At 40.3% G+C, this 20152-nt stretch overlaps 1 protein-coding gene across 1 annotated transcript; it reads right to left on the reverse strand.

Annotated features, from left to right (window-relative positions):
- Window positions 1-433: 433 nt before the first annotated feature.
- On the reverse strand, window positions 434-5318 carry zgc:195282 (uncharacterized protein LOC100192223 homolog). Its single transcript, XM_036583454.1, has 4 exons — window positions 5237-5318; window positions 994-1088; window positions 781-835; window positions 434-703 (listed from the first exon to the last, which is right to left on the reverse strand). The coding sequence occupies exons 1-4, from the start codon at window positions 5277-5279 to the stop codon at window positions 657-659; spliced, it is 240 nt and encodes a 79-aa protein (XP_036439347.1). The 5' UTR covers window positions 5280-5318; the 3' UTR covers window positions 434-656.
- Window positions 5319-20152: the final 14834 nt, after the last annotated feature.

Consider the following 20152-nt stretch of genomic DNA (forward strand, 5'->3'; position numbering starts at 1 on the left):
TGTCCAGCAGATGTAGACCAGATTCTAAAAATTGGGAAGGGCATCCAGCAGATGTTAACCAGGTTTTAACAGTCAAGAACGGCGATCTAATTGTTGGAAGTGAAGATTTAACAGGTGTAAACTACTTTTAACCGTTGGAGATTTAGAGATCTAGCAGATGTAGGCCAGGTTCTAAGAGTTGAGAATGGAGATCTAATGGATGTAGACCAGGTTCTAAGAGTTCAGAATGGAGATCTACCAGTTGGAGATGGAAGCCTTGGAGGTATAGATGGGATTCTAGCAGTTGGGGATGGAGATCTAACAGATGTAGACCAGGTTCTAGCTGTTGAGGGGGGAGACCTTACAGTTGGAGATCCGTTGAGGATGGAGCTTCAACAGAAGTAGACCAAGGTCTAGCAGTTAAGGATGGAGGTCAAACAGTTGGACATGGAAGCCTTGCAGGTGTGGATGTGGTTCTAGCATTTTGAAATGGCGATCTAACAGATGTAGACAAAGTTTACAAATTCCGAATGGAGATCTAACAGTTGAGGATGGAGATAATGACCAGGTTGTAGCAGTTGATGATGGAGATCTAACAGGTGTAGACCAAGTTCTAGCAGTTTGGGGATGTTGTGGAGGTGGATGGAGATGTTACAGGTGCTACAGATACATATGTCTTAAGAGGCAGCAGTGTTACAGGTACGATTCAGTGGTCCTCTACCACCTGCAGGGGGAAAGGTAGAAAGATTACTTGTGGCATTAGGTGCCGTATTCTACGGTCAGACTGTGCCAAGTTCTCACCTCTAGGTCCAAAGTCTCTCATGTAGCAGTTTGTGCAGTAGGGCTTCTCATCGTGCTGGAACGAAAGCACACAAAGAAAAAGTCTTTGCCTCATTGATTCAGTTATATATTACAGATTTTCATATGTAAACCACATTGAAATGAAATGGAAGCTTAATGGTGACCATGTGGAATAACTAAAGTGGGTACTTTAGTTTAGGTATGTAGGTGTACCTCTGCATGTTGGCCAGGAGTGAGCTGTCTCTTACACCTGTGGCACTTCAGGCACAGTGGGTGATAATCCCGCCCAAGAGACCTTTTCTTCTCACCTGCAGGGGTCAAAGATCAAGAGGTCAGGCGAGACTGCACATCTCCACGCTTAAGCCAGGGGGCTGACAACAACTGGACGGCTCAATCCCTCCGTTCCTCGATTCCAAACGAGGCCTACAGGCAAGCTGTAGTATTGGATTTCACAGGACAGCTTAAAAAACACTGTAATGTTGCAATCCTGGTGGCCAACCAACAGGGAACATATCATATGGAGGTAATGGTACATTTGAGTAGTGTTTGCAAAGTGGAGAGTTTCTGAGTTTACCATAAGGAAGCTACATTCAAATGACTGATACACAAATGGTAATTATAAATAGTGGTTACCTGAGTTTACGAGTGTCAGTACTTTCATTGCTACATACACTCACTGTATATATGATATATACGATATATACAATATATACAGTCATTGGCTGTGTATGATATGTATGATATACACATGCACTGTCTGTATATTGCTTTTTAAGGTTCTTTTTTGTAAGGCTGTGCCGGAGGTCATGTTAAATATCTTGAGTGTCCATTTTGTATCAGTTTAACTTTGCCTCTTTGGCTGCCATCTTGGATCAGTTTGACATTCACGTTCGCTCCTTCTCGGCTCAGTTTCACATTCTGATGCAAAATCAACATGTCTTGTACAGCCTACAGTCCAAACTCCAGAACTCTAGAGACCTTGTACAGAAACGGAGTCCAGGAACGCTCCTCCCTGCCTCAGAGCTAGCTGTTAGCTTCCGGAGCTAGCACAGTTTGGCTTTCTTTCTTTAAGCGGCCCTGGCCGTTAGCCTTGCAAATGCCAGTTTAAACAGTCACTCTCAGTCTCCCTCTCTCTGTCTCGCTCTCACTCTCTTTCATGCTCTCTCGGGCCAATTCCACTTCCTGCCACAAACCCAAAGCTCCAGCTCACTTCCTGTGATCGGCTGACTCATGGAGACAACCTGACAGCAGTTAAGTGCACTCACACACAGATACAGACATACATATACACAGTGAACCAATGTCTAGGAGTCCAGCTTCAATTTAAAAAAGGTCCTGTGCTTGAAAAGCCCACTGTAATTTTATAGTGGAGTCTGTACAGCATACAGTAATAGTAGCTAAATAGAAGTGAGGAGCCCTCAGGGCCTTCTAGGCCTTCAGGGAAGGCCTAAGGATTTCTGTGAAAAAAAACACTCATTTCTTATTTAGTAGTATCATGCCTGATGCATTTTAACCACTGTATTGTATTGTACTAATACTATCTATTCCATTGTTTTGGTTGGAATCTCATAGGTTAGGCTCTTTAGAAGCTAAACTGAAGACCTCATGTGAGATAATTAGGATGTGACAGTGGAATCAACCACTTATGTTTCAATTTACAAAGAAAGGAACTAATTCCATGAGAAAAAACTTCACTCTAACCAGGTTTCAGTCAGCTTTAGAAATGGAACACAGCGCTGGCAACTAGGGTTGAGTGGTATAAAGGTAATAAGGCACAGTGGTATTTAAACATGGTGACAGTATTTCAAAATGATAAAGTGCCAAATTTATATTTCATTTAATTTCATACTTTTTATCATGTCTAAGTGCCTAAATTAACACATTCCGTTCATTTTTATTTAAGAGGGGCTCATGAATTGGTGGTGGGGGACCTCAGCGTAGGTAGCACTGATAGAGTGGAAAATCAGAGCCAGGAAAAACCTCAGAAAAACTAAGCATGATGGCAGCTTAGTGACGCCTAAAAGCTACAAACACCACAGTCACACCAGTCACTCGACTTTGTGCGCTCAGATATCCTCTAAACATGTGTCTTTTTAGCATCTGTTGGCTGGAACCAAGCCTGTGCTGGTGTGTGGCACATTTAGCCTGCTAACTAAGCTATCCTTAGCTTAGCCACAACACTACAGTCCCAAACATCACAAAACAGGTTTCAGTTTGGCTTTCTGTCACTACAACATCAGTCACTCCATATTTGCTCTTTCAAAAACATTAGTTTTGGACATCTACACTTGTTTCAGCAGAGCAGCTGTTGGTCAAAATCAGGCCTGTACTGTGGTGTGAGGCATTCGCTGTGTCCCAATTGCGCACTTAATGCTAATACTAACTAGTGTTTGAGTATGTAGTATGTAGTATAGTCACAAGTGACAAAATTGAGTATACTCAAAAATCCTCAATGCATACTTGGAACCAGTCGATTTTTGAGTATAGTAATGATGGACACTATTGTCCCACAATCCAACGGGAAATGGAAAGAGAGGAGCTTCTCGCGTCTGGAAAATTCTGAAAAACTGGCGGACGGCGACGCGAGAGCAGCTGCGGTGGTAGCGGGACCAGAAATAGTGTATAAATGTGAGTTCATCCCAAATTTGTAAAATATTCTGTAAAAACAAATGTGTTACACTTACTAATGTTTTCATTTGTCTGCTTTCTGTAAGAAATTTTGTGTGAACGCACGTTAATTTGTTAGCTAGCCTTCAGAGTCTAGCTTGCTACAATGTGCGTTGTCATAGCGATGGTTCGTCACTTCCTGTTAGTAAGAATGGTGTGGTATGTTAATATTTTGTATACTAACCTGTCGAGCTCATACCATTAAGATTAGTACGCAGTATATACCGTATAGTATTAGTGTGTAGTACACAATTGGAACGCGGCCATTGTTTGGGTCTGTAGTCTGCTCACTAAGCTAAAGTCAAGTTAGACCATCAACCTAGAGATTCAAACACCACAGAGCAGGTTTAATACTGCCTTTCTGTCATTTTAGTGCCAGTAACTCAACTTCACTCCCTCAGATTTGAATCACTGTTATCTTAACACATGTCAGTGTTTTAGTTAGTCAGAATCGAACACTTTGTCCATGGTGAGCAGAGCTGTTAGCATGTTAGCTAAGCTAATGCTAACCAGCTCCTCTCTCCTAGCGGCGCTGTTTACTTTTAGCGAGCGTTAAATAGATGTTTTGACATTCATTGAATGATGACATGAAGTCATGCACTGCGTTCACTTATAACATTTTGATTATTTTTGATTATGAAATAACATAAGATGGCAGAAAAGCAACATCAATGCTTTTACTTCATGTACAGCGTTTTTACGCTGCCATATATAAACACCTCATAGACATTCTCCTCTCATGAGCTAACAACATTCTAACAAAACAGGCACTGGAGAAATTTCTGGGATATATTATTTGACTCAAGCTTGCATTTCAAACATTTGAAAAGTGGACGACTGATGTTAACTCTGTGGTGGAGTCCAGTCTTGACTGAAAAAAACAAAGCTTAGCAACCTGCCAAAGCCTGGCCTTCATTTCCAACCATCACTGGGACCTGGCTAAGGCCTGTTTTGGCCTTTTTTGAGCCACACTTACACATCTGTTAGATGGGCTGACAAAATTCAGACCACTTGAGACAGAATTCAGGCTGTTCCACTGTTTCTAACAATACTAGCTAATTTTGTCCATTATTAGATAACAGTGTGTCATACAGTGTCAGAAACCACATAAGGACGTCTATTTGAGATTACTCAACAACTCCACACAGTTTGAGCCAAGTGTGCGATGATCTAGGTATACAGTTAGCACAATGGTAAACTGGTGGCTATAAGCTTTTATTATTTGTTAGCCACATTAGCCTCGTAGCTCAACTAAAGAAGAAAACTTCAGACACCAAACATTTCTTGGCTGATCAACTACATTTGGGGTAAAAGAGACAAGTGTGTCAGTTTAATCTCTGGCTAAACAGACTGACACAGTTTGAATGAGTAGTAGAAATGCTGGCAGTGCAGGATGGCGCCTTGCTACAGCATTTCACAAGACAGCTTACGAGTCATTGTTTGGGTAGTGATGTGATGTGGCAAGTCCAGTGATTGACATCTAGACCAGCCAATGCAGCATAGCTATGAAATTTGAAGGTAACAACAGGGAAACAAAACCGAACTAGATGTTTAGCACGATAGCCAAATAAAGCTAAAGCTACATCCAAACTACTTTCTTAAACTCCACTTAAGTAATATTGTAAACACTGAATCAGGATAGTACTTTAACAGCACACTATGGCACTTAAGTTCCATTTCTCATTGACTTACATTGAAAAAAGAATACAGTATTTAGTGCTGTTTATTTAGGCCTAACTGAAGTGATGTATTCGTAGGACAGAGACGGGCCGGACACGACTGGACTCACCGAAATAGACGGGCTTTCCGCAGATGGGACAGTAGCTCACCATGGCTGCAGCGACGCTAGAGAGAACACGCAGGAAATGCGTTAGCACTCCAATGCGTGACTCTCTGGAGGATGTGGCAAGTGACAGGAAGCGATTTCACAAAAAAAAAGAAAGAAAGAAAGAAAGAAAAAAGAAGAAAAAGAAAAAACAGAAAATTCAAATGAAAACATTTTCAAGTGATTGGGACGCGGAGGCTGTTGTGATTGGGAGTAGGGCTTAAAAGTCAACATGTTGTTCACTTAAAAGGAGAATTCCAGTGATTTTTCAAAATTTCAGTATAATGTGTTCAAGATAAGCCAAGTCATTCAGGGTTGTTTGAAGTAAATTGGTTCATCTTAGAGAAACAACTTCTACTCCTCCGCCAAGAATTAACAATAACTTTAAATGACAATTCTTTTAGGCCCTTTATCACAATTGTGATGTACAAACGATAAGGGAAAAATTATAACGCTCTGTAAAGTTCATGTGATACACTTGTTCATTAAGACAGAGTGCAGTATGCTACAGGAAGTGTAGGAGGCGAAGTGGCTTCTACTGTTTCACTACAATTTAAAAGACGAAATTAGTTTTGAAAAATCTCTCAGTTTGCCACTCCTATCAGATGTAGCCGATCAGCCAAGAGATGTTTGGTGTCCAAACTTTGCGTCTTTAATTTAGCGCTGGAGCTATGAGGCTAATGTTGCTGAAAAATACTAGAAGTCAATAGTCACCCAAATCTTTTCTGTAAATACGTCCCCAAAACTGCTTTCAGCTCACTCAAACCATATCCAGGTCTACATGAGGGTGACACAGACTGGTCGATGTGGTTTAGAGCACAGTATGACTTACTGCGAACTATACAACAATAAATCTTCACTGTGCAGCTGAATGCAGCAGGCAGCCACTTTAGACTACTTTTGACAACTTTAGCTACAAGTTTTATTCATTTTTATAGCTTCCACTAAGTCATACAGTATCCTCTGCAGCTGTGTGACCTAACTGAAGACATGGATGTGGGCTGAGAGAAGTTTTGGAGTTGTATTCATGGAAAAGATCTGGGTGACTATTGACTTCTGGTGTTAGCAATGTTAGCATATAGCTCAAGCTCTAAGCTAAAAAAGCCAGATTTGGAACGTGTCTTGGCTGAGCAACTACATCTGTGAGTGGAAAATGGTGAAAACTAGATTTTTTCATTTAATCATTCCTTTAAGCTCTGACGACATCAAGCCACCTTTGGGCTCAGACAGCTGAGCGCATCTAGCTGTGAAAACTGCAGCTGCTTTGCTTCTGCAAGATTAGCATAGCTAGTGCCAACTGATCTGTGCAGGCCTGCGTTAAGACAAACAAGACTTTCTTTTGCAAGAGCTTTGATGGTGGTGCTGTGACAGGAAAGATGAGGGAAAACCATACAGAGCAAAATGGCTAAATTAATCGATCAATCAAGTAATCATTAGCTGCAGCCTTAATTGGCAGCACATCGAGTTGAGGGTGGCTCAATAAGGCCCAGTTCCACTGGCTTTTTGATAGCTAAATATCACAAATGAAATGACATTCTATTTTTATTGGAAATGATTGTTTTCATGAAAATTTACATGCAACATTTTAGCTCCAAGGTGAATTTTGGTGAGCACATTCACACTGTTGACCAAAAGCACAACTGCTTGGTCTCTAAAGGTTCCTTCAGAACTAAAGATGTAAAATGGGGTAAGTGTTCATTTTTAACTGTTACTAATGACATTTTATATAAATATTCCAAGAGCAGACTATAAATTAAAATATAAAAGACAGGTAGGATGGTAGGCAGACAGTCAGAAGGCTGATTTTTGCTCTTTATGGTTGGTGAGCTAGCTAGCTTCAGAGCTAGCAGTATTCTTTATGGCATTTCCATATGGTCACAGCTAGCCTTGGCTAGTTTTGTGTAGTTTGACAATGACTGAATCAGTTAACTAGTTCATTTCCATCTGGGCAGGTAAACAAGATGAATACAAGAAATGCAAGGTCACTGCTATCTGCACCAATTCTTTGTCGTTGCCAGTCTTCCTGTCACACTTTAGTCACGCAAACTGCAGGTTTCTAGTGTGACTGCGGCTACAGAGAGAGAGTATGTGCTGGAGAGCAAGATGCTGAGTTATTTCAGGCCGCACTTCACACCTAGAACTGTGGTCAGTGTCTGCGGTCAGAAATCAGAAATGGTGCTGAGAGAGGTGCAAGGTCACCAAAGGTTTTTATTCACCGTTCAACAGACCAGAGGAGAGGTGACGAGAGGAGAGGAGAGAGAATGAATGGATGAAAGAGCGAGAGAGGCGGTTAGAGAGAAAGAGGTGGAGAGGGGAGAGGAAGAGAGGGAATGAATAAATGACTGAGAGATGGGTTTAGAGAGAGAGAGAAAAAGAAAGAAAGGGAAGGGATGTCAACAGGTCATATTTCATGAATGTTTTTTTTTTCGGTTTGTCCTTTTCACCCTCTCTCCTCTTCACTCGTCTTTCTCTTTCTCTCTCTCTCTTTCTCTCTGGTGGATTAAACGGATCCAGTCCGGTGTGGGAGAGCTGCGGAAGAAACCGAAAACTAGACACACATCAATGACATCACTGCACTGAGGCCTCAGAGAGGTCTTTGTGTGTCCTTCTTCTTAAAGCCTCTCAGAAACCAATTTTCTGTCCACTGGACAGAATTATTCACTGCAATTATTCAGAGGAAAAAGCGCTGCATTGAATGTACTTGATTCAAATGTGTACATATGTATCACTTCAATATGAATAAGATGTATTTTTCTTGTTCTTGTTTATTATTTACATGCTACACTTAAATAACCAAAGTGGCTAGTAATGAAATGAAAACTATCTAAAATGGCATAATTATGACAGTCAATATGCCACAAACTAATCATAGCTAAATAAGTTGAGGTCACCATTTCTCACTGCCACCTGCTCGGATATGTCCTCATCCTCCTGAAGCAGCTTTTTGATTCTTGTCTTCTCTGTGCTACCTTGGTTTTTTTGCAGTTCTCACCTCTATTGTCCATCTTCATTTACATTTACATTTACATTTTATGGCATTTAGCAGACGCTCTTATCCAGAGCGACCTACAATTTGATCATTTTTACAGGTAGGCGAAGGTAGTGTTAGGAGTCTTGCCCGAGGACTCTTATTGGTAAAGCGTAGGGTGTTTGCCCAGGCGAACACATCACATGATTCGCATGTTAAAACTGCTACACTGCTTGTACCTGCCAGCACCAGATTCACACCATCATTGACTAATGTCTTGAGGTTGATTTTAACTCCTTATTTGAATTTTTGTTCCACCTTAAATAGTGCAGGAGTTACATACTAACGCCTGTACAGGCATCTGAATGTAACTGCTACATCATTTTAAAGTGGAATGAGAAATGAGAACAAGAAGCTAACTAATCTATCCACTGTACGAGACTCAGTTACAATCAGCTAACTGGGGCTGCTCCTCTTGAGGTGGGGGCCGCTGGTTTAACCCCTAGATTACTACAGATATACAATTGGATGTATCATTTATAGTTTGTCTGAGCATTCTTGCACTTATATGTGCTGATTTGACAAGCTGTAGAGTTAAAAATGAGGAAAAAAAAGAACCTGGACTGGAATTTAGATTGTGCCGCTGTTAAAATGACACAGTGCAAGCCCAGCTGATTTACACATTCCTCTGCATGTACACACATATCAGGTTTGTGTCCTCATTTACACAGCGAGTGCACAGCAGCAGAATACCAACTACTTAACGCATTATCATCTGCGTATTTATTCATTTATGTCATTCATGAGCGTAACTGACTCACAGACAATATACTTAATACGAATTCATGAGCATTCATGTTACCTGTACAATAATCTGTCATTTATAAAACAGGTTTGTACAAAACTCAGGCTTAAGTTGGCTGCTACCACTGTTTTTGACTATGCTATGTACTTCTGTCCATTTTTATAGATAACAGTATGTCAAACAGTGTCACAAACTATGTAAGCAAGACTATTTGAGTTAACACTCAACACACTTTTGATCAAGTGTGTGATGATTTAGGTACGCAGTTAGTTAAGCTCCCATTACTTGCATTTAGCCTCATAACTCCAGTGCGCTAAAGTTTACTGATGTAATTTTGAGAATAAAGACACAACTCTAAACGAGTAAACCTATGTATTTGTGTGTGGAGCTGTTAGCACAAGCTACTTTTGCTCCACAAAGCTAGCATCTCTGATAGTGAGAGGATAGTGGAACACGGTCAGCCCACTGATGGCAAAGCTGGTGGTCCACTGGCAGTTTTGCTCAGCGTTTTCCGGGCGGTCCCCTGGTGGTTAAGCGAAGCATTAGACAAAATTCCACTTATCATCGCTCATTTTCCACTCACAATCCAATTTACTGATTTTTCCTTCCCTCCTTTCTTTAGTTATACTTTGTACATTAGTTTAGTAAATAATTTTAATCATATGCAACATTTTCTATAAAATCATTTTATATCAGGCCTAGTGATTTTTTTTTTTCTCTCAGTTGATTGTAATATTTGTCTAAGTTTGTTTTCTAAAATAAAAGTCTCTGTGCATTTAAAGGAGGAGATTAAAAACTAGTTACTCTTGTATGCAGGACAGTAATTTGGGAGGTCCGAGGGTGGACTAACAGTGGCAAACAGTCAGTGGGGCGGCGACCTTATCAAGCCAGCGGACCGAACTATGCTTGCTAACTGGGGTTAGCTTAGCAAGAAGGCCTTAGCTTTACACACAGGTTCATTTTAGCTCACTGAAGCCTCAGTGATGCAAGTTTGGAGAACGAAGACTCCAATCTGAGTGAGTAAACCTGTGTATTTGAGTGTGGAGCTGCTAGCCTAAGCTACTTTTGGGTCACAAAGCTAGCATTAGCTTTGCTGAAGGCCTAAGCTTTACACACAACCACACAGGTTCACTTTGGCTCACTGAGGCCACACTGAGGCAAGTTTGGAGAATAAAGACTCAAATCTGAGTGAGTAAAACTGTGTAATTGTGTGTGGGGCTGTTAGCGTAATCCCTGTTAGCAACATAGACTAATGTTAGTTTAGCAAGAAAACTAAACCAATTCCACTGCACTGAAGAAAATAGGAGAAAGACTCAAAACTGAGTGAGTAATACTGAGTGACAGGTACCTGAGTGATATAAAGACAGTATATTTCTGATTATTAATATTACAGTGAGAACTTATTTTTGTTTCTACTTTGTTATATCTCAATCTCTGGTACAGAGGTTTTCTCAATCTCTGTCTCAATGTCAGTCTTGATCTCTGTAGCGAGCGGAGCAGCAGGGAAAGAGGAGGGGTTTAGAAACAGGCCTGTGAGGGGGCGTTTATAATTTGCATAATGATGCACATTCAATGGATCTTCGCATTCATAATGAGTGTTGAGGTTTAGGGACGTTCTATGCCATTTTTAGTAGTCTCCTGGGCATAACAATCACACATAAAAATATTTAACAATTTATTATTCAACACACATGATTTTTTATTTTTTTGTATTTTTAGTTTATAACTTTAGGTACTTTAAAAACGTGCATGCTATGTTGAGATATATATATATATATACATACATACATACATACATACATACATATTAACACTGATGTGCTGTAATTGACATGATGTTTGGTTTACTAGGACAGGCCCAAAGAACTACATTACCCATAAGGCTTCAGTGGGACTTTTGCCAAAGACCTCAGCCAGACGCCTCTCTGGTCTGTTTTTTGCAGATGCTGGGCTGCCAAACCGCCGTGGGGAGAGAGAGAGAGAGAGAGAGTGAAAGAGCGAGAGAGAAGATGTAGGGAACGAAGGAGTCTCTCTTCTTCCCTGGATTGGCTTGGCACCGGGGAACTAACCCAAATTCTGGTTTTGGAGTGAACAGAAGGGAAAGAGAGCGCTGAGAGAATGAGAGCGAATGAGTTAGTGCTTATTCATCACATTCAGTTTCTTTCTTTGGCTGTGGCTGATAGAGATGACTGAGAAACAAGGCTGTGAGAGATTGATGCTCGTCTGTCTGCGAGTGTATGTGTGTTTGTTTTTGTACATTTTCAGAGCAAATAGTAATGACTTTGTACAAAAAAGAGAGAAAAAAAGGACTAACTTACAAGACCAACAAAACACTCCTGACTTTTTAAAACTTTTGAAAACTGAAAGAGTAAAATCATTTCTTTTTGGTTTATAAGCTTAAGGTTAAAGTTAGATTTGGAAAATTTATATTACACACAGATATGTATTTTACACATATGGAACATATTGTTAATAGATACAAATACTACATGTACATATACAACCCAACTTTCCAAAAAAGTTGGAACGCAGTGCAGAATGTAAATAAAAATAGAATGCAATGATATACAAATCATGTAACCATATTTTTAAATGAAAATACTACAAAGACAACATATCAATGTTGAAACTGAGAAATTGTATTGTTTTTTGAAAAATATATGCCCTTTTTGAACTTGATGCCAACAACACACTCGGGACGGGGGCATGTTTACCGCTGTGTTTCATCACCTCTTCTTTTAACAACTCTCTGTAAGCATTTGGGCACTGAGGAGACCAATTGCTGTAGTTTTGAAAGTGAAATGTTTTCCCATTCTTGTTTAATACAGGATTTCAGCTGCTCAACAGTTCAGAGTCTCTTTTGTCGTGTTTTCATTTCATAATATGCCAAATGTTATCAGTGGTGACAGGTCGGGGCTGCAGGCAGGTCAGTTTAGCACCCAGACTCTTTTAATACGGAGCCATGCTGTTGTAATACATACAGAATGTAGTTTGACACTGTCTTGCTGAAGTAAGTAAGGCCTTCCCTGAAAAAGACGTCTTCTGGATGGCAGCAAATGTTGCCAAAACCTTTATATACCATTCAGTATTAATGGCACCTTCACAGATGTGCATGTCACCCATGCCATGTGCACTAATGTCCATGATTTCCAAAAAGCACCGGACCACAGGACACTTTTCCACTTCCCCTTATTCATTTTAAATGTGCTCAGGCCCAGAGAAGGTGGCAGCATTTCTGGATCCTGTTTATATATGATTTCTTCTTTGCGTTTTAGTGTTTTAATTAGCATTTGTGGATGCAGCGACAAACTGTTTTCAAAGACAGTGGTTTTCAGAAGTGTTTCTGAGTCCATGCATATATTTCCACTGCAGAATCATGTCTGTTTTTAATGCTTTGCTGTCTGAGGGCCCAAAGATCACAGCTAGCAAATACTGGTTTTTGGCCTTGTCCCTTACATACAGAGATTTCTCCAGATTCTCTGAATCTTTTAATGATATTATGTACCGTAGATGATGAAAAGCAGACGTTCTTTGCTATTTTACATTGAGAAATGTTATTCTTGAATTGTTGCACTACTTGATTGTGCAGTCTTTCACAGAGTGGTGAACCCCTCCCCATCTTTACTTCTGAAATACTCAGCCTCTCTGGGATGCTTTTATATACCCAATCATGTTACTGACCTGTTGCCAATTAACCACCAGGTGTTTTTTTTAGCATTACACAACTTTACCAGCCTTTTGTTGCCCGAGTCCCAACTTTTTTGGAAAGTGTTGTTGGCATCAAACTCAAAAAGGGCATATATTTTTCAAAAAACAATAAAATTTCTCCGTTTCAACATTTGATATGTTGTCTTTGTACTAAATGGTGTTATATATAACTTTTTGTTGCTGTCCAAAGAAAAACATGCATCTCCAAAATGGTAACTTCATAGGAGAAGACAAAAACATTCTTAACTTTTAATGTAAGTTAATGTAAAGAGATTTCATTGACTTTGGAGCATTTTTATCTGTCCAATCATCAAGAAATGTTCATACAATGTACAGGACAGCTGCCATGTTCAGACGGTGTAGAAAAACACAAATCAACAACAAAAGAAATACAGTTCTAATTATTTTAAGCAACAATATGGAGCATCTCACATACAGATGTTCCCCATGTTGTTGGGGAGGGAGCTGGAGCTTATCCCAGCGGTCATTGGGCAGAAGGCAGGAAACATGCTGGACAGGTCGCCACTTCATTACGGGGCAGACATATACATTCACACCCAGGGGCAGTTTAGCATCTCCAATTGGCCTAAATGCATGTCTTTGGACTGTGGAAGGAAACTGGAACACTCGGAGGACACCACACAGACACAGGGGGAACATGCAAACTCTGCACCGAGAGGACTCTGGTCGCCCAGCCAGGGAATCAAACCCAGGACCTTCTTGCTGTAAGGTTAGGCCTTATATGTATAGAAGATATTTAATTCGCAATAAGTTACAATATAATCACAATACTAGTATCGTGTCCATGTCGTGCAGCCCTACTGTATACAGTACATATGGGACATATGTGTGACCCACAGGTATAAAAACAAACGTGTGTGTAAGCGCGCTAATTTTGTAGCATTCAACAGCACTGGCAGAAGGTGCGGGCTTGTGGAGGAGATGTTGTGTCATAGTGTTTGCACACCCGTGTCAGGTTGGCAACAGTTATGCGTGTGTGTGTGTGTGTGTGTGTGTGTGTGTGTCCTGTTACAATGTTTGCGAAGCTCAGTAGGCTTTGGCATCACACCCTGGGACTCACAAAGACTTGAAAGCAAAAACAGTTTTCACACCTTTCTCATTATACACTTGGCAAACACACAGGCCCTCTGATGTCAGCAGGCCTGTGCCATGCCTTTACTGATCCGGACGTTTCAGCTGGAGCCCTATGGCCCGTCTAAAACACATTAGAATTCATTACGGACTAATAGCAGTCCTGCCTTGCTTAATGCATCTAGCTGTTATTGTATGGTCCAAAATAAAATAGACAGGTGAGGATTATAGCAAAAAATACGTTGTTATAGTCTAATTACTTCTTTTGTGTGCTTTACATTGAAAAAAAGATAAGTTTACTCTGAAAAAATCAACTAAAGCATGTCTTTAAACATGGCCCACGTTATGGAAAAGTGGATTTTCCTTCCTTTATTTTGAGATTAGAGTTTGGCCTACTAGGTAAACAATGATGACGTTTGACATAGAAGCTGTACAAACAGCCCAAATCTGACCTCCCATTCAGACTACAGCAGTTTAGCTCCATTCATGGTGAAGTGATGAGAGTTACTGAAGTGGAAGATGACTAAACATTATACTGTTCCTGGCTGTCGGGAAGCATGAAGAATGACTAATTGCAGCCTTCCTAAGGATCCACACTTATAAAAGTTCCTCTTTTCCCCACGTCCCTGAGGATTTCAGTCTGAGCTTAACAGCTTGTTCCATGCATTTCAGCCCAGACTGTTTCCTGAATGAAGCACAACACAATCAGAACAGATGTCATTTACATTTATTAGTCTTAAAGGCACTGTAACAAAAAACAGCCTGTTTACTCCTAAGGCATAAAGAGAGTTTAGGAAATCATGTGAAAATGAATTATAACTGCTTTTGGAACACAAACCCACTCAAATGACATGAGTGGGAAAAATAAAATACTAGAAAAATGTAGAATATAGGCCCTTAAAAGCAAAAAAGGCCAGTTTTCAGTCAAACAATCACGGCTGCTCAGCATGAAAAATGCTACTGAAACACTCACTGTACTTTTAACATACAGTATGCATGTGTTTATAGGCCTAGCAGGATGGTGGGAATGATTATGTATGAGTCTAGCAGCGCCGTCGACCACCAGGACCAGAGACTGCACAGGCCTAATGAAAAACAGGCCAGGCCGTGTGGAGGTGTGTGCTTGTTTCTCACATACTCGCTCCGCCAGAGAGAGAGAGAGAGGGTGAGAGAGTGAGGAAAGACCGTATATTTGTCGATTCTTGCCTTCACATTCTTGGCATAGCACTTCAGCCTTCTTTTCTTTTAGTCTTATACTTTTTTTCCCCTTTTTTTCCCACTCCAAGTCTCTGAGCCAAGGGTCCGGTGCCAATTCCCTCAGATTTGGTTTGGCTGGAGTGCAGAGTGGGTTGGCTCTCTCTCTTCCCCTCTTTCGCTCTGATTTCCTGCTTTTTTTCCCTCCCTCTCTCCCTGTCTGTGCTGAGACCGGTCACACAGGTTTCATATGATGCCAGTATCACTGTTCTTTAACACAGGCTGCCTGCTTTACTAAGCTTGGTGTACTTCATATAGACAATAAAACTTTTTGGTTTTGGTAATTTGGCCTGTTGATTATCATGATAAGTTTGTTTCTAAGGAACTAGCAGTATAATATGTTTATTTCCTATAGACAGCGCAGCTCCTTTGTTTTGGGAATTAGATCAGTTTAATGTTTGTTTATAAGGAAATAGCAGTATAATATTATAATAAACTATAATAAATATCCTAACAATTCCAGTTGGGTTCCAGCACTTTCAGTGCTTGGACCCCTAATGGACCTATATTGAGACAAAGGGTATCTGTTACAAATTATATTGTGTGTAATATTAGATGTCATATGTGTGAGTTTCCTATACGGAAGCCCAGGCTGCTTTTGGTGCTTGGACCCCTAATGCACCTATTTTAAAGGGGAATTCAACCGCTTTTTTAACATCTCTACATAATTAAATGGTTAAGATGTAAACAGTCATTCATAATGTTTTGAAGTAAAACGCTCTGCCTGATGCCTGAGACTTTGCTTTTGGAACAGTTTTGACATAAGACTTTGGCCTAAAATGTATATTTCTAAATCCGTTCATGGCGGAAAGACTAATGCAGGGTGTTGTAAGGCAAAATAGCCCCCCGAGAACTTATGTTTCCTATTGCTATTACTACAGACTATTATTATCTTGTCATTATCAGAACATTACATATAAAAAAGGTAGTATATAAAATAGTTATAATTATGTTGTAGATATTACAAATCCCTGGTTCCATTTATCACCCCTGAAAAGAAACATAAGTCGATAAGTTTCTCTAGAATGGAGCATGTCACATCAAACCACTCTGAACGGCTTTGTTTGCATCTCAGCAATTAAATTATTTAGAATTTCTTAAAATTGGGTGGATTTCCCCTTTAAAACAAAGGGTTATTTTTATGAATTCTGCTGCGTTCAGTGTATTGCTGGATTACATATTTCTTTTCTTTGTGGATTTTCTATTTGAAGCATATCAGCATTTTAAATCATCTTCTCAGCTTGCACTTTAATTATGCCTCTCTCTCTCTCTCTCTCTCTCTCTCTCTCTCTCTCTGTCTCTCTCTCTCCCTTTGTTTCTCTTTGCTTTCTTACAGCTGGTGTGTGCATGGTGCCCCTCCCCCAACGGCTCGAACAAACCAATAAGGGTACATGTCAGCGAAGGCCCCCCCTTCTTCCCTTACACATACACTACCCACCCCCATCCTCACTCACTCTCTCTGTCTCTCAGTCTCTCTCTCCTCTCTCTCTCCCATCCCCCCTTTCTCTCTCGCCCCGTCTCCCACCCACTCACCCCAATACTTCTTCCCACTCGTTGGCTGAAGGCCCCTGGCTAGCCGACGTTTCTGACCTTATCTCCCACACGCTGGCCACAGGAACTGATCCGCCTCGCTTTTGTCCACAGCAGTGAGTGACCACTGTCTTTTCCAGGGTCTGGACGATTGCAGCTAGGCCGGATGAGAGCGAGGAGGACAGGAAAATTCATTTTGCATGGCATCAAAGTGAAAGAAAAAGAGAAAACAAGGCCCTCTGTATGAAATAAGGGGGGAACAGAAGAGTTACTAGTGATAACTCAGTCAACGTCACAAAAGCACCAGGCCTTGCTGAGCATCTTTAAGGAATTAGTGCAAGATGTAGCAAATCACATCTCCGATTATGGAGATATAGACATAAAACAGGCCACATTTCAGACTGAATGCTGTTCAAATGCTAATAAAAGTCTATGTATCCTGTTTACTCTGGTGAAATGATAGTTTCACTGTTCTTAGCAAGACCACAAAAACTCCACTCAGGCTAATCCCAACCCAACTTTCAGACTTATAGTGAAACGTACAGCAGTATTGATGGATGGCCTGTCCAGCAGGGGGGGAACATGCCTGCTGCTAGCAGCCACCAGCTCACATAAACACGTTTAAATGTCCCACGAGCCAAAGGACACTGGAAAAAACAAAGCCTGTGAACGTGTGGGGAAGGAAAATGAACAGCTATAGAGAGGTGGAAGCTGGCAGATAAAGGTAAATGAAGGCAGCAGCCTGTAACATTTGTAAATTATTCACACGGTTCCCTTCAGCTTCAGCCGAACATTGCCTATGCAGTTTGAGTCAGACCTGAGCAATCGAGCGCCGACCGCCTGCGCCACACACATAGGAAATACTAGGAGCTGTTTTAAGAGTTGGAACTACAGCGTTGAGCAAAAAAGTCAGAGAGCACCACTTATTTCATTTCCTCTTTCATTCTTTTTGTAAAAATACACAGAAACATTGACATTCTTTATTCCAGCTTCCACTCTTTTCAGGCGACTCACTTTAAGTTTTACAAGGAAAACTGCAGGGATGTTTTAACACCTCCGAAGTTCAGTCTTAGAAGTTGGTTCATTTCCTGCTTCTCACGATCCAAGAAATCACAAACACATTCAGTGATGTTGAGGTCTGGACTCTGGGGTGGTCAGTCCACTGTTCTGAGAACTCCAACAGCTTCTTTGTTTAATTTGTACGTTTTTAAGTCTGTTTTCTCACTGAGGCTTCTTGACAGCTACACATCCTTTCAGACCCATAGTGCTGAGTTGTCTTCTCACAGTGGAAGGATGGCTGTGGATTGTTTCAGATCTGAAGTAAGAGTGGAGCTTGATTTTCTCCTCTCTCTCTCAAAGATGAAAGCTTCAAGTACCATTTATTTGATCCGAAGTTCTGCTGGTCTACCAGGTCTTCCAGGTGGTTGTTAGGAGTCCCATTTTCTCTACATTTAATCTTGTTTTGAACTCCAGTTTTGGAAACTCTTGTTTTTTTTTTTACTTTCTCCTTCCTTATGCAAGTGAATCATCTTATATCTAATCTCTTCAGGAATATCGCCTGAAAAATGAAGAACTTGTACTTGATTTTGACTGGAAGTTAAGTGAAGGAAGGGTGGCCTCCTTTTTGTTTGCACAGCAGAGAATTGGCACTTTATTACTGTTGACAGTCTGAGCAGACATATTGATATAACGTGTAATGCTGAGTTGAGAACACTTTCCCTCCTTTATGAGTAGGAATTCCCAGATGAAGGGGTGGTTCTTCCCACTCGGAGGTTGGAAATTCTGAGTTATGAGCTTTAGTTAAATGTAACATAACATGCAGACATTTCCAAGGAATTCTGCTGAAGATAAATTGATTAATCTAAATAATTACTTTTCAGAACAACAACAACAAATCATGGGACAATAAAAAGCTTATTAAAATGCTAAAGGGTTTATTTTAGTAAACATGTTTAAAAAACTATCAACCCGTACACATGCTTGAACAAAAACACGAGCCTGTTAATTTGGTTTAAGCAGGCCTTGCTATTATTCTTGCCTTACTAAAACTGGTTGTTGGAGATTTTAGCTGACGATTAATTGTTGAACAAATTATTGTGATTAACATTTTAAAACAAGCCTCAAGTGGCTAGATTGGCTGATTAGCCACCTTACATGCTAGCTGTGTTTACTTAGTAGCTAACACTGGTGCTGTCGAATCAATACACTCTCATACAAATGTCTACAGTTACACAGAATTATATGTAGAGTCGAGCAGAACTACATGTTCCTTAAATATAAGCAAAAACACACTCATTCTGCTGGTATACATGCTAAAAATGCTGTAATTTGCTAGCATAGCTAACAAAAAAACAAATGTTACTTAGTGCTGCCCTCTGGATGCTCCAGCACCAAGTTAGACATTTGGACTTGTTTGTTTTAAATTTCAGCTTCGTGACGTCTCCATGATTATATATACTGCTTTCGTTTATTTACATTAATTGAGAACTGTGGAAAGTGATTGCAGTTAGTTTACATAATTGTAATTGTCTGAGATAACTGTGATCATCGTCACAGATAAAGGTGATTTTGTAATAATTGTAACAGGACTGAGGAGGACAGTTCAGTGAATACTGACTTAGAGGTCCTCAGTCTGTAAGTGAGGGTTAAGAGCAGCCTTTCAGTCAATATTGTAGATAAGTCTGAATTTTTAAATTAGTCATGCAAGTTGTAAAAAAGCAAATATTCAATTCGGATTTTGACAAGCAAATTAACTTCTTTCTGAAGTTATACACTCTCATATTTAAGAACCAAGACACATCTGAACTCTAATCCACTAGAGGGCAGTGTCTTGTGTTTTGGTCAGAGGTTAATCTGTTTAGGCCAAAGAAGGAAACACAGGAAGACTACTAAAGCCGTGTAAGGGCTAACGCCAGAGAACTTGTAGAGAGGAGAATTACCACTCTGTAATGTCTTCTGGGTTACTAAAACACTAGAGGGCGCTCCCGAGCAAATTCAAAATGCCAGAGGGCGCTCCCGAGTGAGTTCAAAACACTAGAGGGCGCTCCCGAGCAAATTCAAAAAATGTTGAAGCATTTGAGTAAAACCACAGTTCATAAATGCTTAAACATTTTTATATAAAAGAATACATTCATTTCCTGAACACAGAACAGCATTAAAACATTTTAACACAGCTGTTATATTTTTAAAACTCAAATTATAGGTGTTTAAAACGCTTCATAGATGTCCATGATGTCAGTGAGCATGAACAGCCAGTGAGCTGGTCCACTTGGCAACCAATCAGCACGCAGTAGCAGTAATGCCAACCAATCAGTACTTGTAGCAGTAATGCCAGCATCCTACAGCCTAAAACCTGTTTGCTGTAGAAAAGGAAACATACAGGTGAGTTTTCTTTGTTTTTTTTTTTACATATACATTCTTCTACTTTCCAAAATTAAAGAAAAGTGAGTAGAAACTATTTTAAGTTTTTGTTTTTCGCTCGCAGCGCCCTCTGATATTTTGCAGTCATGTTTTTGATATAATG

This window comes from Colossoma macropomum, unplaced genomic scaffold (genome assembly GCF_904425465.1).
Source record: "Colossoma macropomum unplaced genomic scaffold, Colossoma_macropomum, whole genome shotgun sequence".
NCBI classification, from domain to species: Eukaryota; Metazoa; Chordata; class Actinopteri; order Characiformes; family Serrasalmidae; genus Colossoma; species Colossoma macropomum.

What these genes read in the sequence shown, in the direction of transcription:
- zgc:195282 (XM_036583454.1), bottom strand. Translation starts at nt 5,279, where the DNA reads ATGGTGAGCTACTGTCCCATCTGCGGAAAGCCCGTCTATTTCG. An exon ending in CGGAAAGCCCGTCTATTTCG is followed by an intron (nt 1,089 to 5,236) that starts GTGAGTCCAGTC and finishes TGACCCCTGCAG; the next exon opens with GTGAGAAGAAAAGGTCTCTT. An exon ending in GAGAGACTTTGGACCTAGAG is followed by an intron (nt 704 to 780) that starts GTGAGAACTTGG and finishes TTCCCCCTGCAG; the next exon opens with GTGGTAGAGGACCACTGAAT.